Source organism: Alternaria novae-zelandiae (assembly GCF_023758075.1).
Source record: "Alternaria novae-zelandiae strain BMP 2774 chromosome Unknown scaffold_5, whole genome shotgun sequence".
NCBI classification, from domain to species: domain Eukaryota; kingdom Fungi; phylum Ascomycota; class Dothideomycetes; order Pleosporales; family Pleosporaceae; genus Alternaria; species Alternaria novae-zelandiae.
Genome location: NW_026056965.1, coordinates 624,377 through 648,186, shown reverse-complemented (window position 1 = coordinate 648,186; position 23,810 = coordinate 624,377). Strand labels below are relative to the sequence as shown.

The following is a 23,810-nucleotide window of genomic DNA, read 5'->3' as shown; positions in this document are numbered from 1 at the left end:
TTTCGCAGTCCAGCAAGCGTCAAAGAAGCTAGCCAGGTGTGCATTACGCGACATCTTCTTTCGAACTCATCTACCGAGTTGGCCTGTCGCTGTAGCGTAGAGTCAAATGTTTCACACCGTTTGGAGCACTGCCATGTTGCGGTGACAGAGAGCTCACCGCAGAGATGCTGCCAACACCCAAATTGCGCGGTGCATCGCCAAGTTCGTGATCGGTCCGTGGTGGCTGAAGAGTATACACCCTATGCGGATGCTGAAGTCGTGTAAAAGCGACACAGAAGGTGAGGTTGTTCCGACGGTGAGTCTGTAAGGCGGGAGGACCCATATGTTTCCCAGAGCGGCTAGCGGCGGCTGGGGGTCCCTGCCACCGGTTCTCGTCGCGTCCTCTGAGTGGCTGGACGAGTAGCAGCACGAATCAACTTCCCCTCCAGGGCACTGGGCGACCGTTCCTTCGGGCGTTCCGTGCAAATCTCACCGCTGTACGCGATACATGCTGGGGAGAGGGACGTCGCGAGAGGTCATGTGATCTCGTCCAGCCCTTATCACCGGGTTCACTATCAACGTGCTTTGCATCCTTGGTACATTACCGTCATCGGCCGGGTGTATGCCCAAGAGGGGCATCGAGTGAGTCGTGCTACGGCGACCGCGAGATCGCCTACATGAGCACAATATCCCATACCAAAACACACTAACCAGTCAATCGCAGTACACGCGTATCGTTCTATTCTTCCACCTTCGCATCGTCTAGTAACGCTGTTCGAGAGGCAGCCGCCGTGCTAATGCCGTTCCTTCCATATTTATCGTCAAAAACAACTGCGACTTTGGAAGCGACTATCGCGCTAATTCATCGCAAGAGGGGCACGGCCTATATTTAGCGGCCGCTGTGCCAAGTCGAGCCAGCTTTCTGATGACAGTAACTCTACCACCCTCCTTCGCAGCCCTACAGCCCTACGACGCACACAAGTCAGCACCCGAAACACCATCATTGGTCCAGCAACGATGCGACACAGGTACCCCTCCTCGTGTCCCCACTGTCATTCATTTGGTCGTGCGCTGTAGCACCCGAGCGAAGACCTGTGATAACTGCCGCTCGTATACTACACCGAAACTTAGTGAGGGGTTTTCTGTATACATCCGTGTATGGGACCACCTCGTACAGTATTAAGCTCACCGGTTGCAGGGCGTAACCGATAGCAGGGAACGACCAGTGTGGTGGGAAAGCCTGCCGCTGCTCTTTCCACATGTCGCTGAATTTACTGAACATCATTTCCAAATATCCCCACGGACAAGAACACGGATACCGCATTTGTCGCGTATTGCGTTGAATCGAGCGTGTTCGCTTAGAGGGTTCATGTATACCCAAGCGCCCGTTATTATCCAGCGCCCCTTCACCGATGACGATTGATCGCCTTGCACACGGACGGTGTCGCCAGCGCGGTGCCTCCGCATGGGGCGTCAGACCTCGTGGCAGACTGGCAATAGAAGGTCTCGGCCTTTGCGCTTTTGTAAAGCAACGTGTGCAATCACAAGCCGCGCTCGCTTCCGTCATCATGCAGCTCAAGGCAGACAGATTTCCCACGCCCAGAGAGTGGAGGGTCGCTATCAGCCGCAGCATGCAGTCTCAGGTTGGTGGTCGAAACGAACAGTCATTTGGAGACTAGTGTCATCTCGACTCTCTTCGACTCATTTTTACAACAGTAGCGCTTCCAGCGCCAGAAAGCTGCGAAGCGACGCTTGATGGCGTTCCTGTGCCAAGAAGGAGACTTGCCTTTCCTGACCGTTCAGCCGTTCTCGCGGGAACGGTAAGATCCCTGAAAGAATCCTTCGACGTCCCTGTTCAGGCCCGTATTGCGAGTCGATCTTCGAAGCGCTCGGGCGTAACTGCTGTGCCGCAGGCAAAATCAAACCAAATATCAACAGCAAGATTAGCACAATGCGCACGACTCGTTATATTTCTGGCTCGAACGCACATGTTACATTATTCAGCTCACAATTCTTGGAAGAGCGACTTCTTCACTACGTGCATCTCCTGAGCAAATGCAAGATCGAACATGCCGACGAATTACACTCCTCGCTGTGAGGTGGCTTGCGTCTGCGGTGGAAATATTTCCGTTTCGAGCGAGTATGCCGTGGTGTAGACTTGTCCATAAGCCGTCCTATCATGACCACACGGACATCCGCTTCTCGAACGGCCTGCAAGTACACCATCATCGGACTTTGGCAATGCTGCAACAGACCCAACCCAGAGGCCTCTCTAGAAAACCGAGTCAGACACGCAAACTATCGAACGATGGGTTCTCCACTGGACAGGTCCAGAATGCTGATTCATGTATGATATGCACAAATGCATCAAGATCGTCTTGAATGACTCCTCTTTCGAAGGAGCGACCTAGGCATCATCGCACATCAGAATGCGCGGACTCGGAGTTGCAACGCGAAGCCGACCCGAAAGTGCCGTGCCGCTCGACGTGCTTCAAACAGGTAAATGGCGCGACAGGATGCAATTGGACGCCACTCAAAGCCTATAAGTAACACAGCGATTTCGTAAGTACCTGACTTCATTACTCAGCCCGTGCTGCATCGGAGGTGGTTGCTGCTTGCTTCTGCAGTACTTCTGGAACGCGCATGGTGGGGACAGTGATAGGGCTGAGGGGGACAGCTGACTGAACGAGGCTGTATTTGGTGCGTGAATACAAAGCAGTCAGCCGTGAAAATGGTGATAGAAAGGTCGCTCAGCGTCGCTGCTGCATACACATTAGGCACGAAGCACACCCTCTCTCTTCGCGACAAACATCATGGGGTTGTTGCCTGTTTGCAACGCCTTCCATCACACGGCGAACTTCCAATGCACATGCGGTGCGCAAGCACATGTACCGTGTGAGTCTTTCCCACGCATCACACACGCGAACGCCAGGCTAGGTCACCGCTGCCACGTTAAGTCCGCATCGCGATCGGTCAGTATTTTGACCTCCGCCTTCGTCCGTTGAAGCATCGCGATATTGATTTGGGTGTCAAAGGGCGCGCAGCCGTACAACCCTGCACCGTCGATCTTCTGCGCAACAACCTGTTATTCACGACATGCAGGGTGACTGCAAAGAATGCGGGTATTCGAAAAGCGCAAACGCACACAAGGATAGTTTCCATTCTGTTTCCTTGCATCAACTACTGCTTCTAGCAAGTCAGCGAGTACGCCTACGCCGTCGGACACTAGAACCTCGCCGATCTCTGAATAATCATCATCCCACCACCTACCCCGCGGTGCCCCAGACGGGATCATACAGCCCCGAACCATTGGATCATCCGGTGCTCGTCACTCGCTTGAGCCATAAACAGACTCGCCCTTCCATGAATTGATATTCCATCCTCCATTAGTAGTCCTTCAATCAAGCCAATCTTTCAGCTACCGGTCAGGCTGCCTGCCGATGCAACCCTACCTACGCGTCTGCGGCGTAACCATATCGATATGAGCCAACTGAAATAACTTTGAGAGCGCAGCCAACTAGACTGCTCGCACGCAGCGAGTTTACTTCGCAAGCGTGAGGAGCAGCAGGGCGAGAGATGTGACGCAAGTAGGTCTCAAGCAATCCTACGTGCGACAGCAACTTGCCTGATGCGGAAGCATGTTGCGAAGCCTGCGCCTCGTGGGATTCAGCCTCTAGTGGGGCTGCGCGACTCTGCCAGTGACGCATTCCACATACCATGGATAATTCGAATTTGAAATGATACAAGAGTCTCCACATGCACTACAACTGCACATCTGGGAGTAGTTCAAGAAGCATGCGGATCACTCGGTACGCAGACCGCGCCACGACGCCTCGCGACAGCTTCGACGGAGTGCAATTCGCTGCTCGGCATACCGGATGCGATCTAGCAATCCCACGATAACAAGCGGGCACTCGGTGACCGGTTTTTCGTCACGTGCAGAGCGCGAGATGCCACGGCACGGAGTCAACTCCGGCGCGGCTGTGTGGAAAGCTCCATGAGAGGCTGGTGTGAAACGGACAGTGGCACAAGCATCCTTCACGGGTTCAACCGTGTCTCGTCTGTTGCTCTCGTCTGCCATGCTATTCCGGGACCCATACCAGCAGGCAGCCATTCGGCAAGGCCACCAGCTACGCCTGAGCCTTTTTGCATACGATAATTACAAGCGCAGAGTTTGTGTCGCCCCGTCACGCTCTGCGACACGTATCGTTGTTCGCAGAACATACCTTCAGGTTGGCCGTTGAAACGTCCGCGCCACTTAGTCGCGTACAGGGCAGGCGTCGCACTGTCTCGCATACCATACTCGGGTTCGTGCACCGCCCACGAGGATCGTTACGAAAGGTATGCCTCCCTCGACCTTTGTCAGCAAGCGCATGGCTCGCTTGACGTGACTGTTCCGCAGAAACTGTCTAATGCTAGAGCTTTGACACCTGGGCAGGATGTTTTAGCGCCGGTAACTATCGCAAGCCGCTAAGCACTTTGTCCATCCTTTGGGCGGTCCCCAACGGTCGTTCTGTCGGTAATAACGCCCTTCTAACTCCACCGCCGTTGATCTTGGATTCGAGCGATTAAGTTTGATTTGCGAATCGAATATCGTACAACGCTCCGTAGCGTTGACACAGACCCCGATGCCGAAGAATTCCAAGGACCATCGACAAGACAGCCCCAACTAGTACCTGTCGATTCAGCCTTGCGTTCAATTCGCAACTAGTTGCCCAGCGGATTTCACATGTAAACGAACCAACGAATAACGTTCCATTAGCGGCAAAGAGGCGAGTACGAAGCCGCCTAAACGCTTTCAGGATAATGCAGAGAAGAAGGATTGACCGCAACGCTTTCCTAAAGGGGTAAAGTTTCAAAATTCCCGTGCGAGCCCGAAGCAAAGGGTCTCGGCGATTTGTGACACCTCTCGCACTTCGCTGCTGCCCGGAGGACGGGTTGAGACGGTCTTTTACATCCGAGCACGAGACGATTCCTCCGTCACACTGTATTTGCAGCGGAAGTATAGGGTTCCAGGAGCATGATCCTTCCTGTGAAGGGGCCATGCATGGAGAGGATTTGCAATCAAATCAAATCACGTCATATCTTGCTCACGTTACTGTCCTGGTGGACAGTTGTATCTGATACCCCGGATTTCCCACGTTGTATATGTCAGCACCCAATTCTCCAGGGTCAACTCCACCGGCGGTTGCTCGCGCAAGGGCTTACTGATCTGACAACCGTTCGCGCGCTGTAGGGCTGAAGGAGAATTTACCCTCCACGCGGGGTGTAAGAAGTAGGCGTCTGACATGTATTCCACACCGTCTTCGTCGCATTCATCCTCATGCTGCTACACCGTCATCTCGAAAGCAGAAAGACGACGCGTCGCATCGCGTCATGAGCGCCCTCTCCTCGCCCGTCCGGTGCGGCGGCGGAAGCTTCGGAAACCCGTGCCCACGATGCCATCCTTGTCCAGACCTTCAGATTGACAAAGAGCGCACGCGGCCAAACCCCCTGCCCCAGCTTCCGCGAACCCCCTATAGCACAACAAACCTGACGACGATATGTCGTGAGTCGGCCCAATGTAAAAACCCGTATCCCGTCTTCGTACTAATCCGTACAGTATTGCGAAGCGGAACAAAGAAATCCGTGTTACCAGTATTCCCGTTTTCTGGTAAATGAGGTCCATCCGTTCAGCGATGCGCCCAGCCCGATGAAAGCGAAAATCCATGTGCCGTTGAGCCCTGCAGCGTCCGGCATTTTCCATTCGACAGGTATTCGTGCGCATCACTTCCACGATCATGTTGGTGAGTCGAGTCAGGGACTCGAAGGTGAGGGAGAGCCGAGCCAGACCAAGACAGAACCAGATCCTATCCACGGTCACCCATGCATCGCGACATTCGCCCCGAATACACAGTTCTCGCACCGATTAAACCACCACCAAGCACCAACTGCCAATGTAGTCCTGCGCACACCGTTCAGAAAGTCCGGCAGATGATTGTTGGTCCTTTTCCCTTTTTTCCACACCGGACGCGTAACAGGTTGAGTACCGAGCGCTGGTGGGCGGCTAGGTCGATCACACGCCCAGTGCATGCCACCTGTTTCTAAGTTCTGGTCTGCCCTATCTAAGATGGGAATAGAACCGTTGGGCTGAATTTAACGATGATTACGATTCAACTTCAGATTTGGTTTCGATGACAGCGGGCGATTGTAGGGCTGAAAATGAGGGACTCGAGCATGGCGATCGATACAGTATTGCGCGCCCCCCTTCGTGTGGGGGCTGGGCTGCGAAAGGGGGTGGGGAGCAAGCGAACCGACCAACTGGAGAGTTTCTGGGGGAGATTTGTGGTGTTTTTGGCTGGATTCGGAGACTTTTCCTTACTGTTGGTAAATTGGCAGGTGCGTGGCGGTTAGGGAAGTTGGGTGCTAGCTTGACTACACCGTCTGTATGCGGTTGTCGCGTGAAGATCTGTGTGTATTATAGTTTTGTTGGAGGTGAGTTGGGGTAAAGTGTCGCATTGTTGTTTTGGGTCAAAGGGGAATGGTGCGCTTTAACGGCGATTGAAGGTTTGATCGAATCCGGGTTGACGTTTTCGCTTGTCGGCTCGCTTCAGTTGTCCCCTTCGTCTACCCTGGGACGACTGATCACGATCGCGTTTTGCTGAATCATGCTTCACTTATTCTAACGTTGTTCGTGGATGGAGCGCATGATCTGCTTGTTCCAAAGTATGGTTTGAAGGGTAATTACGATGCGTTGGTCGCGTGCGACTCGTGGGATTCGATACGCCAGAGCTACCCAACGCCCAACATCGCCTCACAGTTTGACAGCAAACTATCGAAGGTTACAACCTAGATTTCCGCTCCGGTAAATCTACCGACAGTTTAATGCTTCTATCTCTTCTCTGACAGGAGATCCATCATGTAGGCCAAGGTAATTCCTGGCTGCCCACTTGCTTGTTTCCTGTTGGCTAACAAGCTGGACAGCCAAAGGCTATACATCAATGCTTGTGTATGTTAAGGCATCCCGGGAACCACAACAGGTGGCGCATTTAGGTCTCAGAGACACGTAGAACACAATCAGCACCAGGAGGACCCCTCTACGTAGCCCCATTCCCCAACCAAACTTACTTTCCATCTCAACAGCACAACGAGCCATCTTTACAGTCCAAGCATACACTCAATCTCTTCCCAAATCCTCCATAGTATCTCATATAGTGAAGCGACAAACTGCCACACCGAAAACCACAGACCAAATCTCCGGACTCGACCCTCTTCTCGGGACTCACGCAACAATGCACGCAAGTTCAACCCCATGCCACCTGATTGGCTCGATCACTTACCCTTTTAACCAACACATTAGCCATCGTTCCTTTCCACGTGTGTCACCCGCAACGTAGAACATGACGAATGTCGTGGGCGGAAAGATCATGGTTTGTGGACCCTTACGCCCCAGCGTCTATGCAGCCACAATGGGGCTAGCTGCGCCTTGGACGTAGCGTACAGCCCTGAAGGTGTTTTTGAGATCAGCGTAATGAGCCCCATGGTGCAGCCATGGAGTGAATGTAGAATGCAGGCGATGCATGTCGAGAGGGCGACGATGATTGATGCCCGGTGGGGTCTTTGGTCGTTCAAAAGTGGATCGGAGAAATGTAGTGACCGATCAACGCACTTACGTGGATGATGGCCAACTGGGATGGCGCCGCCTATACTTGAGAACATGGACTTCCTTGGTGGCCTGAATCAGTCACCAGTACCCCTCACACAAGGAAGAGGTTGAGTAGGTCTGCAGCCTACACCAACATGAAAACATGCAAAGTAGGCAACTTAATGTCATTGTAGGCCATAGGAAGCGTTGAACTCATGGTGTAGCACTCAATCAGGAGCAGAAATGGCTCTTAGAACATACGATGCATTTAGTGTGAGGTGAGCCATAATTTAGATACTATGACAACCGTACTCTCTTCTCTACTACAGCCTCCCAGTCCTTCTTCGTGAATGGGAGATACCGATCACTACCTTCCGGTAGCCAGTACAGCCTATCCTCTCCAGTGATCTTATCCGGATCAACACCCTCCTTCTTCAATCTACCCTTTTGAATCTTTAAAGTACCCGTATACTCTAATGCAGGCGTCACTCTTAGAAACAGCGGCACTGCATAACTCGGTAAGACCGCTTTCGCGTGCTTTGCCAAAGCCGCGAAGTCGAATGTTGACTCTGTGACTCCATCTGCCATAACGATAGATGCAGTCCCCGCTCGGCCGTCGTAGCCAGGCACAAGGACGCCGTATGCGTTCGTTTCAGCGATCTGTGGGAACTTTCCGAGCATGTCGGCTACTTCGTTTGTCGATACGTTCTCTGACTTCCAACGGAATGTATCGCCTAGACGGTCAACGAAGAAGACGCGGCCGTCGGCATCTTGTCGCATCATGTCTCCAGACTTGAACCATCTGCTATCATCAGGTTGAGGTCAACGAGCTTGGAGGGGTGACTTACATATCCCCCTTCTCAAACACATCCCTAATTCTCCTATTCTCTGTGGCACCTTCGTTCTTGTAGTAGCCTGGTGAAGTAGCCACCGTCTCCGGTGTTAATCTATGCAGCACTTGGCCCGGCTCGTTCACTCCACATTTGATTGCAAATCCGTTCGCATCTCTCATGATCTCTTCCGTATCAACATCCATCTTCACCCTCACTTCCTGGTCGCCGAACCGCCAATTCCAGATCAGCCCTCGGAGCCCTATGCTATTCGCCGTGAAGGGACCAGCGTTGCGATTGAATGTCGCCCCTAATCCATCGGTAGCCGCATATAATTCGTTGATGATGGGTATGTTGAAACGCTCGCGAAAGAGTTCCCAGACGTCAGGGCGCATGCCGTTGCCCCATGCCATCTTTACTTTGTGTTTCCGCTCGAATGCATTCGTCGGGCCGTTGAGTAGATACCTGCAGAGCTCGCCGACATACTGAATGATATCCGCATCTGAAGCTGCGACTTCAGGCCAGAAGGTCTTGTGCGAAAACCTCCGGCTCAATACGACTGTACCGCCAGAATGAACCATCGGTGTAACGCAAAGGCCATGCGCAGCCCCGTGATAGAGTGGCATGCATGTGTACATTCTGGATGCCGGTTTCAGTTCGAGGTATTTGGCGGCACTGTAGCCAGTCAAGAGCTCGCGACCAGTGCTCAAAGTCACGCCTTTGGGCAGTCCGGTCGTTCCGGAAGTATACAGCAGCGAGCGGAGGGACTCTACAGTAACGTGTTCGCGACGCGAGTCTGGTATAGGAGTCGGATTCGGTAGCGACGCGAACAATGAGGGATCGTAGTACTGGATCTTTATACCGGTCTCTTCGAGATCCGCACGGCATGGCTCGACATTGCTCTTAACATCGGCGTCTGCGATGAGGAATCTGCAGTCGCATAGCTATTTCAAAAGTCAGCCAGGGTCTACCCACTCAGTTCCAATAACACTTGCCTTTGCGCAATGCACCAATCCTGTCCCAGTGAGGTTCCAGTTGACGAAGCTCGGAACAGCTCCAATCCCATCGAGAGCAAACCAGAGCATCAGATACTCCGGGCTGTTCCCGCCATCCACAGCAACCACCTCATCAGCTTGTATGCCCAGGTCCTCTATCAACCAATTCCCCACCCTGGTGAATGCATCAAAGAACTCCTTGTATGACCAGATTTTGCCTTCGAAGATGAGGAATGGATGGTTGGGCTGGCTGCGGACCTGGTCTTCGAAAGCGTGGTACGTGAGAGCACGTTTGCGAGTTGCACGGTCGGTGATGAAGTCGAGGACATCTTGTGTCGGCGAGAGAGCACCGCGTTTACGCCTAAGGTCATGGGCAATATGATATTTCGCGTTGAGGTAGGCTGCTAGGGCTGCTGTGCCTGCTGCTCCGGCGATTATGGGTACTTGAAGATAGTCAACATCCGAGAATACCACGAAAGGATAGAGGTAGATGCTTACATGCCATAGTAACGACTACTTTCCACTTATCGTCCGGTTCCAGAGGTGTTCATCAAAGATACAACGACCGATCCGTCTCTTTAACCCCAATCAACCGGGTGTACCAAAGACAATGCGCGAGAACAGGTAATGTGATTCATCGCAAAAGCTTCCTTTCGCAGGGAGTCGGGGAAAGCTAGGTGCACCGAGGTTGTTGTTGTCGCAGAGACGCGACTCAGGGACCGTCGACTTCCCCGCATTCTACCGGGTAGCTTATTTCCGGGCATCCGCTACAGGGAACCCCAGGGCTTTGCTACCGTATCATCTGCAGTCTCTTTCTAAGTCGAACAGCCAGACATGTCTTACGATCATTCAATCCAATACTCTGCAGTTTTATGATCTTGAGGATGTCTCTAGACCCGTTGTTGATAACATGCTCTGCGATTACCGCACAGGAATGTTGTCTAGAGTGTATGAACGCGCCCATCGTCCACGAACAAGAAGGTTAGGGCAATGGGCATTTCTGGAGCTTGTGTCGCATCATGCGGTTGCTGCATACATAGTGGTATATTTGATCAAATAGGTAGTATAGAAGATGATGTATACTTCTACTCAATTGTTTTTGTAGCATGGAACGTATTGTTACCTCTCCTCATGAGGGGGTCTCACGTCGTTTGATCCTCTTAATCACTATCATACTGCATCTTGCATCGCGCGGCAATATACCGCCGGTTTCTAACTCCCATACAAACAACATCTCATCCTGCCCCCTTCATTCCATCTTGTTCATCGTTCCAAGATATCTACTTCCTCTCCTTCCAAGGTTGAAAGCCATTCCCCTACCATAGCGTCTAGCTTCTTTACGTCCTCCCCATCCTCATCAGCCACAATCTCATCATCTTCAATCTCAAATCCATGACACTGAAGCCATAGGGGAAGGTCCTCCGCCCCCTGCGTGCGATATATCGTCATCTTTTGGCCGTCCCAAGACTTGGACCGAAGGGTGATGGAATGTCTCCAGTACCCATATCGTCTCAACACTTTCAAGAGACATACATATACTGTCTCGCAAACGTGTTGTTCTCTAACCCACTCTTGCATACCAGCCCAGGAACCGCTGTTTGGATCATACAGTGCCGCTTCTGCTTCATCAATAGCTTCAGGTGTGTTCTTCTTATTGCGATCAAAAGTCCAGTGCTGTATCGCTGAGCGAAAATCGTCGTTTGTCCATTCTTTTGCTTTGGGGAATTTTGCCGGGTTCCAATCCTGAGCGAATTGTTCTGCGGTCTCGTATTCACCCTCAAAGCGTTTGTACTCTTGTGTTGGTGAGGAAGGAAGGGTACATACGCATCCAGACCGATGGCGTATGTAGCTCTGCTGATGGTACAGAACTGGCTTAGGTCTGACAATCTGGCCCATTATATCCGGGGTAGTCGCCGCCCTCCTATGGTGTTCATAAAGCTGCTCATGGAATGACTTGGCTGTGCATTGAGCTTGAAGGGTCGTCATCTCATCGGTTGGTCGTTCGTTCTCGGAAGGCATCTTTGGGTATAGCCTTTTTAATGTTTTGTTTGTGGCAAATGCGTAGATTTTTTGCTTTGGGGTTGAAGTATTGTAGGTCGATATGTGACTTCTAATGATTGAGGGCACACTTTATATATCCGCAGCTTTGTTCCTGTGTTACTCAAATAATTCGCCCACTTTCCTGGTCGTTTGTACTATGGATATGTGCGGTAGCGAACCATGGTCGAAAACCTGAGGCTACGCGAGTCCCCCAAGTCAGACTCGCTCATACTCGATGAATGTCATGAGTATTGGTTCAACCTTTACTTAACTGGCGGCTCGTATTCTACGCCGACATTCAACATGATCCACACACGCCTCGTATTTGGCATGCAAGTCCGCCACCTCATCGGAGAACAATCGACCGTGGCTCGGAATAGTCCTCCGCTTCAGGGTACCACTCTTTCGACTGCTACCATGATGTTAGCGATCTCATCATCGTCACTTTTGACCGTATTTGTACTTACATCTTTCTTCACCTCGGATTTTACCCTCTTAATCACCACCAGTCCAACCCTCACATACTCGCCCTGCTCTTTATCCGTACTAATGATTGCCACACCCAAAGCCGGCGCAACGATCAGAACCTCACAAGCCTCATATGCCTCGACATCGAAAAGAACGCGCGCATCACGGTAGCTTTGATCGCGCATCTGCACCTTACACGACCGATACGGACTCTTCCCTGTCGCTACATCTTTCCCGATAGCAGTAACGTCGGTCACCGATCCACTGATCTTTGCCCACCCATCTTTCAACTCACCAAGCGGATTAAGTCCTTTAGGCACGACCCTGCATTCTTCAAGAAATGCACAGAAGCCTCGCAGCGAAGTATTCATACCTGTAGTAAGATCACCTAATCCGTAATCCACAGGTCCTTCCCCAGACATGAACGACCAAGACGGTGCCGTCCAAACGTCAGACCGTTTAAAAGGCGCAACATCATGCCTAGGTACCCACAGGAGCCACTTTGCGAAATTCCGCTTCCACAGTCCTGCGGCGCAGACGTCGCCAGTCATACGCTGTAAGACTGTCATGACGCCTGAGATGGCTGGGAACTTGTCTTTGTGGTATGTTATCCCGCGGGCGGTATAGTCGCGGACAAGTTGGAACCATGCGTCTAGGCCGATGGCGGCACCGATGGGGAGGTTGATGCTGTAGACTACGGCGTCGAGGGTGTAGAGGTGCGTCCAGCCTCGCCTTTGCTCTTCGTGCGAGATGCCGTCGGGACAGCGCCAGAACATGTTGGCGCTGCCAAAATGGAGGGAGCGGGATGGTAGGAGTTGTTCTTGGAGGACCCAGGCTCGTGTTTCGAGGGGATCGCTTGGTAGTGCCTGGGTTTTGTTAGCAAGGAGACGACGGCGTCTCGGGGGATGGAGCCTACGTAGTTGCGTGTCTGTTGGGCAACTAGATATACTTCTAGATCACCTTCGCTATCGTGGATTTCAATACGTTCAGTCATTGGCATCTTCCGTGGTCCTAGGAAGCCTGCTCCGCAATGTGAAGCGTTGGATGCAGCAATGTTAATGTATGATCCTGAGTAGATGTCGGCCATGACAGCCGATTCTTTTTCCCAGTCTGCTGTGTCATCTTGTACTGAGAGCGAGAGTATAAGCATTAGCATATGTACTGTATACAGAGGAGTCGGTTCATACCAATTGCCAGGCAGTCAATCCATACGTACCGTAGACCAAGGAACCGCACCACCATAGCAGCATCTTGAAGCGTCTTAGGAAGATCTTGAAAGCCGATGCTGCTCTTTCGCATTGAAAGCGTCTCTGTGGTAGTCATGAACGGCAACCCATTTCCCCAACAATAGCTCAGCGTTGCGTACTTCCCTTTCTGATCAGCGGTCGTTTCGACTAGCTTACATTTGGATTGAGATAACAGTTCTGGCCACCGCTTCATGTTTTCGGCTAGAGCGTCGGAACTGGGCATGTCATCGAGATCCAGCACTCTTGTAGGCAACAACGAATCTTGCTGGATCGCAGAACATCTCTCATGCCGGGCGTTGCATTTATCAAACCAAGCCCTAAATTGCTTCACTGGCGTTGAGTCAAGCGAGTCTTCTAATTTTACTGGCTTGAATAAGTTCGGAGATGGGGTATCTTATCTTGGATTAGCGTTCTCGCAATGGGTCGGCAACAAGATCCTATCCAAACATACCAAATCTATTTCGAAACTCCACAGCAGTAGCTTCATTTATGCCCTTGTCTAGATAGAGATCCAGCTTTGTGCCGTATGTTTCAGATTCGGATAGATGAAGCCATGCTGGAGCGACTTCCACATCTACTTCTTGTGCGACTCGTTTGTAAACCGGCCGTGTTTCCAGATCCCGCATAAGCATGCTGCATATTACACATTCCAAAGCGCTTCTTCTCAATCGCGGTAAGGTAGTTTGGCGTCTGTCGCATATCCATGTTTCGCTGTTGTGACCCCAGGGTATGTCATTGTCGTCGGTCCAAGACGTCTTTTTCCAGTCCGGAGGGTGATCTCCGCGGACGAGCGCGCGAAAGGGTATGGAGCTACAAGTAGTGCAGAGTGACATAACCAGTATATATGGAATTATCAGGGTAGGATGGCAATGGTGAAATCTGATGTGAGATGTCAGGTGTGATGGGTGGGACGTACCTGCCTGCTTATAGTCAGCCTGCAGGTGCTCTAGCCTCACGTGTCTTAGTACATGGGATTGCTCTCCACAACCAACTTTGCCTTTCTAGGAACACTCTTTGTGGCTTACTGTGATTCCATGTCATAGCATTGATTTCTCTCATCTTTTATCTATCCATCACCCTCTCATTCCATCCACGACCTAATACCCAACCCCACCCCCCTCAGTCGGCAAATCAAACCACGCGTAATTCCCGCCCGTACAAGTTTCCCTCAGATACGCCCAAGCCTTCGGCCTCTGCCTCCCCTCCAACCCCGGATCCAGTCTAAGCGCCATCTTATACGCCGCCGTCTGCCCGCTACTATCAACCGGATCAACGTAATCAGGGATATCGCCAAAATCCTTCTTCTGCAAGCGCTGTTCCCACGTAATGCCGACGGTACCGCCGTCGACAAAGGCAAAAGGAGTGTTGTCGACGTAGTGCAGTTGGATGCCGAGGCCGTACATGACGGGCGGGAACCATTTGTAGGCGGTGTAGGCGATGAAGTTGGGTACGGAGGAGACGGGGACGACGAGCTTGGAGTGGAAGGGTGGGGTGGGGGTGGCGGAGGTGGCTTTGCCTTTGCCTTTTCCTTCGTACTGGTTTTTGGTCTGGTTGTCGAGGCGGGAGGTGAGTTTCATGAGTGTGATGAGCGTGTTGAGTTCGGGGCAGCCGCCGTAGAGGTACTGGGGATGCTTCTTCAGCGATGAGATATGCTGGCCAACGGGGCCGGTCAGCTGCTTCTCGTAGACGTCTGCTTCCTTGATGTACTGGTTCATGCGGCGCAGGATGCTGGGAGACATGGACTCCTTGCGGTTATCGATTTGGAACCGGACGTGGCGAACCATGTGGAAGCGGCCCAGGTACGCGAGGCGGTCGAAATAAGTCGAGGTATCATAGCCGATGGAGAAGGTGTTTGTGGAGTAGAACATGGGAAGTGACTCCTCGCGGACCTGCTTGCTGACGCGGGTGATACCGAGGAGATCGCTGGTCGCGAAGTGATGTTCTGCATTGTCGTCGTGGAACTGAACGACCTGGTCGCCGGTATAGTCGCACAGATGAGGCCTGATGGGTCGATCTGTATCGAGCGCGAGCGCATAAATGCGCTGACGTAGCTCAACAGAAAGTTCCATGAACTTGTGGAACTTGGGCTTCAACATCTTGCACCTGCCGGTGGTATGACGTTCGGAGTGACACTGGTGACAGAGGTTGCAGTCCATGTTGCGGATACTCTTTTCTGCCATACAGGTGAGGCAGTGAGTGGGCGCGCGAGATCTAGGCCGACGGGGTCGCACCGGAACGTTGTAGGTGATAGGAGGTGGTTCAATCGCGCGTCTCGCCTTGGGCTTTGAAGGTCCTGGGGTGGGATCATTGACTGGTGGAGCTGGCGGAAGGATTGGGTTGAAGGAAGGTACAGAGAGAGAAGCCGCAAGATTCTTATCGTCTTCGTCTTCCAATGCTAGAATATCGTCTACAGAACGCGTGGGCCGTAGACGACGACGTGTCAAGGCGGTGGATGCCTGGAAGTCACTCGATCCAGTAGCTGATCCCGACGAAAGAGGAGCGTGGTTCGAATATGCTGCGTCACGAAGAGCGTACATGTATGAATCGGCTGCACAAATTAGCTATTGATCCTCACCAGAAAATTAACGGGGTCCTCTTACCTTGGTTCCTCCAGTAAGTCTCCGCTTGCTGACCCATCGATTGCCCTGACTCACCAGACGTCGGCCCACCAGTACCAAATCCCTCGCCTGCTTCGATCGCTTTCTGAAACTCTTCATCATATTTATAATCGAAGTATTCCTGGCCACAACGGTCGCACAGAGTCCGCTCATCTCCATCTTCCCGACGAGGGTCAGGCTTCAGGCAGCAAGACATGGGCGGCAGAACGAGATTGCCATTGACCACCAGGTCAGTAGGAGGAAGTAGTGGAGCCAAAGCTGGTTGCGCGGGTGCGTGAAAAAAGTTCTGCGCGTACACCGCACCACACCCAACGCAGACCCAGTCACCGTCGTCCATGGTCCAGTGCTTAGAATCTGGACAGCATTTCGGGGAGTCGCCTATGATGGGATGTGGACGGCCTGGTTCCTGGTTGACCTCGAAGCCATACTGTGTTGGGCGGATGGCGATGCCAGACTCCTTCATGGTCAAAGCTAGCTGTAAGGCCTCGGGGCTGCAATCGTTCGGCCAGAAATCACTCCAAAAGTTATCGTTCACTTCGTAGTCGTCGTCGTTCATTGTCGGCGGCTGGTAGCTGGGTGATTGTGGAAAGGTTGAGAAGTGAGAGAGCAGGTTATTTAAGTGATACTCAAAAAAGTGAACGCGGTGAGTGGGCGATTATATGGGAGCTAGCAAGAGAAGCCTAAGAGTTTCCACTCCGCAGACGAGGAAGTGAAAGCGCGCATGTGACCACACTGTGCGAAGTCAGGAGTCCGTGAATCAGATGAATCGGGGAAACGCACATGCATACGACAGATCAATCTTTCTTCGTTGGTAGATTTTCCAATCACTGTCTTTACCACTTCTTACCTCCCTCATCACTGAAATCACGTCCCTGGCGTTCTTGCTCTAACCTAGCGTCGAACTCTTGCTGAGCGCGCTGTCTCTCCCTGGCCCTTTCCTCATCACCCGCAACAAACGTATACGAATCTCCAAGCGTGGACCCCTCCCTTTGCTCCCTGCGCTCTGGCTCCGCTCTGCGCGATTGTTGCTGCTGTGGCCTTTGAAGGGGCGCTGATCCTCCGCCGGTGCGCCTGAGGCGATCCCATGACGATTCACCAGGTCTTGCTTGAGATTGGGATTGGGGTTGTTGTGGGTTGTTGACTTCGTCCTGGAAGAGGCCTCCAGTGGGGGAAGCGTCGTCATCGAAGGGAAGGGAAGAGGGCGGTGCTTGCTGGCGTTGTGGAGCTGGTCGTGATGTGTCGTTCGAGAAAGTCTCCCATGTGTCTGACCCGGCGGTTCTGGTACCCCACGATTCGTTTCCAGCGGTCGGGCTCATGTCGTCGCTTCCATCAGCGTTCCCTTGAGGCTGCTTACCCCAGCTAGCCTGTGGTGACGGGCCACCTCCTGCCTTGTTCCTGACCTGCTCCTGGAACTGTCGTCGCCTATCCTCAATCTCACGTCCTTGTTGTGCGGTCCGTTGTCCTTCAGCATGCGATGAAGCCTTCAGCTCCTGTCCAAACTGCTCCAGCTTTGGGTCATTCGAGGTATTGACCGCAGCGAGCGGTTGCGCGAGGAGTTGACCGATGATGTTGCCCATCTGTCCTGCCACCAAAACGTACAAACTAAATCGCCATGTGTGTCGTGCAAACATCGCCATGTTGCCCTTGATCGGACCAAACTTGTTCCGGTCAATATCCTCCACCTTGGGCTGATAAAAGGGATATTTCATCTTATCCATAGTCCGATACCATTGGTATGTTCCTGCAGCTGCACCGGTGGCGGCGAAATAGCTCTTTGTTTGCTCAAGCTGGTATATGTGGAATGCGAGCGCCTGCGCTTCTTCAGGATTCAGTTGGCGGCCGACTTTGCGCTCGGCGAATTTAAGGGTAGTTTCGGTCTTGAAGCGAACGGCGCGATCGGAGAAGCCCATGAAGGTGCCTATAATCGGTAATGGCTGGGGCAGGACGCTCGCGTCGAAGCGAGTGCCATCAGAGGGCGGCGACGCGGAAGCATATGGATCGTTCGAGGAGGGATATGGGTTATCTGTGAAGCCTTCCGGGGCTGTGTTGTCGACGTCCTGGAGCACCATGTTGGTATGTGTGGAATTGGGTCGTGATGGTGTGTGGTCGTAGGAATTGGTGCGTGGTGTGATGAAGAGACATCGGAGCTTAGCTCAAGCGTTGATGACGGCATCGAACACAACCTCGGGATCAGGGTCCACCTGGCAGCTGCGAACACCTTGACACGATACCATCGCCCAACTAGCGTCTCGCATCGCGACAATCGTCGCTTGTCACTCTCGTTTACTCTAATTACTTCAAATGAAAAAGGATTGTCACAAGATTCAATACGGTCTATTCCATGTTCCCCTGACCCAGCGATACTCCCTCGGCAGAAAATGTACGTACTTATACAAAAGATAAAGAAAATGACCACTCCAAGTTCGACCAAACTACTGCGAACCCCATATGCTCGCAAGGAAGCAGAAACTAGACTGTGTTGAGTGAGGAAAGTACCCAACTTCGCTTCACAAAACGCCGCGACCCAAAGCCGCCTGCAACGGCCAATTATGATAACCAGAAACACCCTCGAAGGGTACGATGAGAAAAGCGATGGGCCAAAGACCTGGTCCATCGTTGCGCGCGATATGTTGTATATACTTTTGCGGACCCAGAGTGTCGTCGACTGATCACATGCCTATAAAATGATGCAGCGACAGCCAGCTGTAGGTTCCTCGTCGTTGTCTCTTCGGCTGCCGGTTTTGCCTGTCTTGGCGTTTTCCTCGTCGTCCACCATTTCCTGTGGCTTGACCGTCATGTGCACCACGTTAGGCGAGTCTGTCTGGAACCGGCAGTCTGTCCGATGTCAGTAGCTGGCCTTGGAGTCTGGAGTGTCTATCGATGCGGGCTGCGCGTCGTGGCTGCATTAACCAATGATCGGCATGTGCCGAGCGATTGGACGGGCCGTGCCAAGAACGTTGACATGAGGTGATGAGATGGAGGTGCTTACCCTTCAGTGGAGATTTGTCGTCGAGCATGCGACCAAAGTGTATCAGTCGTATTGAGCCTGGCGATGTGGGCCGGGTCTCCCATTCTGTAATGACGAGTTAGCGGTTTGCACGAGGAAGGCTGCAAAGGGATGCTCTTTGGGCACCACGCAGATCAAGACCGAAGACGTCAATATAGTTACCCCACTGTCGAGCCAAGCTTCTCTCAGCTCTTGTGCCACGTAGAGAGGAGATGCGCATGCGTACCTTCTCGCCAGTCCCGCCATATCAGCTCCTTGAGCGTGTATACGCTGATGTTGTAGGGGTCCATGTTCTCGACATTGACGTTGCGCTTCTTGAGGTACTTCTCCTCAATCTTGTAGGGGTGTCTCGAGCCGCTGGTGAGGAGCAGCATTATGACCAGCACGGGGCCATTGGTGTTGTCTGGGTTCGCGGCTGGTGTGTCGGTCGACGGCCCAATCGCCTCGGTCTCTGCGCGATTTAACGCAGCAGGCGGTGCGGGTTTCGCAGACGGGGCAGCAGCGACGGGCGCGTCCTCAGAGGCGCTGATTTCGGTCACGTGTGGTGTGGAAGCTGCTATCGCGGCTGGAATGGGGGTCTCTGCGACGTGCGTGCTCGTGCTGGCGGGAGCTGGGACGGCGCCCGACGCCTGGAGAGTCCTCATCTCGACGGGGCTGGACGACAGGCCTTCGCTGCTGCTCTGCGGTCGCGACCCTGCGGCGGGCTGTTGTGGAGTGGTTTGCGGTGCCGTGGGGGCTTGGTCCGCTGTAGACGCCATGGTGGTCGGCCGACTGCACTCGCGACGGGCGGCGGCGATGCGAAAGGGGAGCGATTGGACGGGCCAAGCGAGGGGACGACGATGACACGGCGGGGGGGTTCTTCCGGGCAGGCGTCGTTGTTGCAGAGGGCGCGGCAGCGAAAAATAGTTTGGTGTTGAGATGTATCGGGCCTGTGGGCGTGAGAGAGAAGGTCGGGCGACCGTGCGCGATTGGGAAGTCGCCGTCGCCGCCTTGTTATGCCCTTCTCCGCAATCCGCAAACGCGGCAAGAGCGACCCGCCGTCTCCACCCAGAGCCACTACTGAGCCGAGAACATCGCCTCAATACCTGGGCTTATGCCATCCGCCCAATGTTTGCTGGTACCGATAGACGTGTACCAGCAAACTCACAGCCAGCCGACTTGTGCTTCTCCTGTCACTGCCTACACTGCTAGGCCGCCCACAACGCGCCAGGTTCTGGCTCCCCAAGCGTCTGCCCCTGCATTGCATGCCCATGGCCATTATTGGTCAGCTGAGCTGTTCATGCATCTGCTTTACGCCACATGCACAGCAGTCCGAGTGGACCCGGGGCTCGTTCCGAGACACCCTGGGAATGATAGTAGACTGTCTTGTTCAGCATGTCATAAGCACAGAATATGCGTCCTGACGTTTTCACCATTCCTAGCCAGTTGCCAGAACGCTATATCTGTCGAATATCAGATCATTATGACGAAGGATCAATCAGTCATGCAAAACCAGAATGCAACCTTCAGGCATGCACAGCTGCTGGAACAGTTCCCTTCAGCAAGGATACAACGAATAGCTCTCGGACGAGTTAGGTATTGAGGTTGACCAGCCGTGAAAGACCAACTTCTTCGTACGAAGTCAATAACCATCATGCCGTTTGCCGACCTTACACCCAAACTAGTGATCCGAGTCCATGTCGATTCGCCAATCATGCCGGTTGTATTCGGTTCCAGTGTCCACCAAGAGAAAATACATGCAGGTTAGTCAAGCCATGCTGGTGAACGTATCATTATTTCATTCGTGTCCTGCTTCTATGCCAACGCCGGTTGTCCATATCGTAAACGGTCCGTAGTATGGCTTGGGCAAATGAAGTGTCGCTACCAATGCATTCAGTATGCCCTCCATGTGTTCTGCCCAAGCACCATAAACGCTCTACCAGTTCATCTTCATCTTGTGCTCAATCTCCGTGTGGAAGTCTGGCACCTCACGCAGCTCGTTGCCAGTGAAGACATCCTCCCAGCCAATCTCGGTGTCCCGTCCCTGCAGAATGTCCCGGTGGACGTTGCTGCTTCCACCTAGAGTTGCCGGCCTCCACTCGCCCGCCTCGGCGATCTTGAGCTCCATACCCCTACGCACTGGCTCTGCGATGCCGAACTGTCGCCTCAGCATCTCCATCTTCAGGCGGTCTTGGGTGTCTCGCCATTGGGTGAGACGGGCCTCGAGAGGGTGGGCGGACTGGAGAGCGACGGGTGCTGTCGACGATGAGGCGGCGCTGGATGCTGTGGTGGTTTGGCCGAGGCGAGAGCGCAGGGTATCGTGGACACCGGGGGCTGAAGGGGCTGAAGTTTCCAGAGCGGTCTGCGTGGAGTGCGCCTTGTGGGGGACGATGCGGAGAGACTGGGTAAGCGTTAGACCAGGGCACTGTGTACATGAGCGCTGGGATGCCATAGCATACCATCTTGTTTGAATGTGGCGCTGAGACTTGCGGGGTGGTATTGATTTGATTGTTGCAAGAGTTCAACCTCGAACACACGGTTTAGTTGGCTGAGGTGTTGGTGATGTTCGAAGGCGGGATGTCGAACTGTTGCTATCGATGGAGCTCCAGGCTACGGATGTGACGCGCCCGACTAGCGCGGTCTTGGCATAGCCATATGCTCCAAATCTCAACCTAACAATTTCACAAACATCCGAACGAAATATCTGATACGAATCGTAGCTTTGCATAAACACCTTCAGCTGCGGACAGCTAGACCCCGACTATGCTGCTCAACGGCAGATCCCAAACCACACAAGCGACGACCATGGCCCCTACACTGACCATAGCTGCCATGAGAATGTTGACAGCGTTGTTGTCCAGCAGATCGCTCCCGACTTCGATCTTCCGACTCTCATGCTGTGCATCCACGACTGCATTGCCGCTTCCCCCAGCTCTCATCATTGTCTCCGATGCCTTGATCGACGCCGCAGTGTCCGCTCCGCTCGTCTTTGCAATGCCTTCCTTGCCTTCCGCACGACTACTGACTTTACTGCGCACTTGACCTGTCTTGGAAAGTTGAAGAGGATGGCTGCTTTTTACGAGAACTCTCCTGCCTCCTTCACCCTCTACGACCTTTCCAGAGTGGACGTCGACAACACTCGCTTGAGCCAGAGCACCTAGAAGCGAGTCGAGTAGTGTTCCGCTAAAGCCAGCAGCTGTCAGAGCAAGTGTATATGTGATTTTCTCGGACAAATTCCACTCTTTACAGAAAGGCAGGAACAGCGTAGATGTAGCTGAGAGTATGAACGCCCCCAGTAGGCCTGCACCAAGTCCAGTCGCAGTCACTCCTCCATTTGTGCCTGGCGGGACGACACGCCATGGAGCTGTTATGAGACGTGGCTTTGATTTCGAAAGGATACCGAGCTCGGAGGAGAAGGTGTCGGCGGCGACTGCGGCGTAGTTGCTAGAGTATGTTAGCAATCACATGCTATGACATGAAGTACATTCGCTTACGCCACAATGCCTATGACCAGCGCATCACTCCCTTTGTGCCAACATAGACCCTGGTCGTTGTATTTCCCTTCTTTCCGTAGCTGCCAGAGGTACAACAAGAGTAACACCGAGGCTACGCCGGAGTTCGCGATGACCTGAACATGATTGCGCTCGCCTTCACCACCAGATGCGCCCGTCGCGGACTGTGTCAGTTTCGCTTTGATGTCGTGTTTGACCTGTCTCGTGTTAGTACTCGTCTATCGCGTCTTCATCAAACGTACCTTCGTCACAGTACTACCGGCCAGGAAGAAGACGGCAAGAAGCACGAAGAATACACTCCATGGGTGCAACACATGCACGACTGCTGTCGCGAAGGCCACCAGAATACCGACTGGAGTCAGTGATTTGCGAGAGTATGCTCGGTAGACTAGCGCAGCAACGGCGGGGACCGCTATAGTGGGTTGCATGCTTGGAGGTGTTGGTAGAGCGGCACGGAGGTGTGGCTCGAGATGGATTGTGGTTGCGTCATGGCCAAGCGTGGATGATGGCGGCCTGGCCCGTGGAATCCGTTGCGAACATTAGCCTTACAACTTCGCGACCTCTTGCATATATTGAAACTCCATCCATTTCAACTCTCATCTCAAATCTTCGTTAAAAGGACAGAAGTTTTCTTAGAGGGCGCCAACACCTCAGCTACCAGCCCGCCTCCAGCTTCTAGAAACCATGCGTCGCTACCACTAAGGTTATGCTGAGGACACCCACCACTCGTGTCGCCCTTGACTATCTCTGCCGTCCGCTCAGAGACTTGATTGGTCTGAACATGCATCCAGAAACCCTCGACACTGCAGCTACTCCCACGGGGTCCCGGAAATTCAACTCAGAGGTGTGAGGGAGACTCAAGGAACGCAGACAACGCCGGAGTCTAGGTCAAGGGCGTGTGCCCTTCTTCGCAACAGATCTCTCGCCCTCGAGACCATTGAAGATCATGTGTTTCCCAAGATTCTCGGCCAATGCACAGCGGAAAGAACTAGCGGGATACGCAACGGGACAGCTCAAGGGCCCAGACACAGGCCCATCCCACGTGTTGCAAGGGGAACATGCAACACCCAATCTACATCCATCCACGAAAGCGCCACAAACATCCATGTACAGTATACTAAAATCCTGTAGTTTTCCTCTGGTCATAGCGGGGTTCGTCATGAAGCACCACTTGATGAGCGTGTGAAGCACTTCACGAGCCTACGACGATTTCGACAGTTCTCCAGGCGTAATACGCACAGCCTCAATCAGATGACCTGCTCAAAGACAAGGAGATTGTACGCTACAAGCAGCATTCACCGGGAGCATGTGTGGCATGCTGCCAGCAAAAGCTTGACAAAGCTTAGGAAGGCTTGACCCTTATCCGATCCCTATCAGTCCTATCAGCGAGAGACCCATCGTTGTTCCTACGGGAGGCCTCGTCTGACAGGCGGTGATATCGCTGTGGTATGTACCAATCGCAACTCCATGGCTGCGCCACTATTAGCCGAAGAGGATAGCGATAGCAGAGT

The 23,810-nt window shown here is 53.0% G+C and overlaps 6 protein-coding genes across 6 annotated transcripts; all 6 read right to left on the bottom strand.

Annotated features, from left to right (window-relative positions):
• Positions 1-7,900: 7,900 nt before the first annotated feature.
• Positions 7,901-11,447, bottom strand: FAT1 (long-chain fatty acid transporter fat1; the record flags this gene model as incomplete). Its single annotated transcript, XM_049396914.1, has 4 exons — positions 7,901-8,405; positions 8,452-9,363; positions 9,409-9,921; positions 10,999-11,447. 4 exons carry the CDS (start codon positions 11,445-11,447, stop codon positions 7,901-7,903), a joined length of 2,379 nt encoding a protein of 792 aa, XP_049257256.1.
• A 367-nt stretch (positions 11,448-11,814) lies between these two features.
• Positions 11,815-13,235, bottom strand: J4E88_003260 (uncharacterized protein; the record flags this gene model as incomplete). Its single annotated transcript, XM_049396913.1, has 5 exons — positions 11,815-11,880; positions 11,936-12,260; positions 12,429-12,802; positions 12,853-13,064; positions 13,124-13,235. 5 exons carry the CDS (start codon positions 13,233-13,235, stop codon positions 11,815-11,817), a joined length of 1,089 nt encoding a protein of 362 aa, XP_049257255.1.
• Positions 13,236-14,280: 1,045 nt separating this feature from the next.
• On the bottom strand, positions 14,281-16,357 carry J4E88_003259 (uncharacterized protein; the record flags this gene model as incomplete). Its single annotated transcript, XM_049396912.1, has 2 exons — positions 14,281-15,731; positions 15,784-16,357. The coding sequence occupies 2 exons, from the start codon at positions 16,355-16,357 to the stop codon at positions 14,281-14,283; spliced, it is 2,025 nt and encodes a 674-aa protein (XP_049257254.1).
• A 277-nt stretch (positions 16,358-16,634) lies between these two features.
• J4E88_003258 (uncharacterized protein) lies at positions 16,635-17,870 on the bottom strand (the record flags this gene model as incomplete). Its single annotated transcript, XM_049396911.1, has 1 exon — positions 16,635-17,870. The coding sequence occupies one exon, from the start codon at positions 17,868-17,870 to the stop codon at positions 16,635-16,637; it is 1,236 nt and encodes a 411-aa protein (XP_049257253.1).
• A 608-nt stretch (positions 17,871-18,478) lies between these two features.
• On the bottom strand, positions 18,479-19,566 carry J4E88_003257 (uncharacterized protein; the record flags this gene model as incomplete). Its single annotated transcript, XM_049396910.1, has 3 exons — positions 18,479-18,636; positions 18,791-18,874; positions 19,035-19,566. The coding sequence occupies 3 exons, from the start codon at positions 19,564-19,566 to the stop codon at positions 18,479-18,481; spliced, it is 774 nt and encodes a 257-aa protein (XP_049257252.1).
• Positions 19,567-20,723: 1,157 nt separating this feature from the next.
• J4E88_003256 (uncharacterized protein) lies at positions 20,724-22,727 on the bottom strand (the record flags this gene model as incomplete). The annotated part of the gene is made up of 4 exons (XM_049396909.1): positions 20,724-21,188; positions 21,610-22,231; positions 22,282-22,496; positions 22,542-22,727. The coding sequence occupies 4 exons, from the start codon at positions 22,725-22,727 to the stop codon at positions 20,724-20,726; spliced, it is 1,488 nt and encodes a 495-aa protein (XP_049257251.1).
• Positions 22,728-23,810: the final 1,083 nt, after the last annotated feature.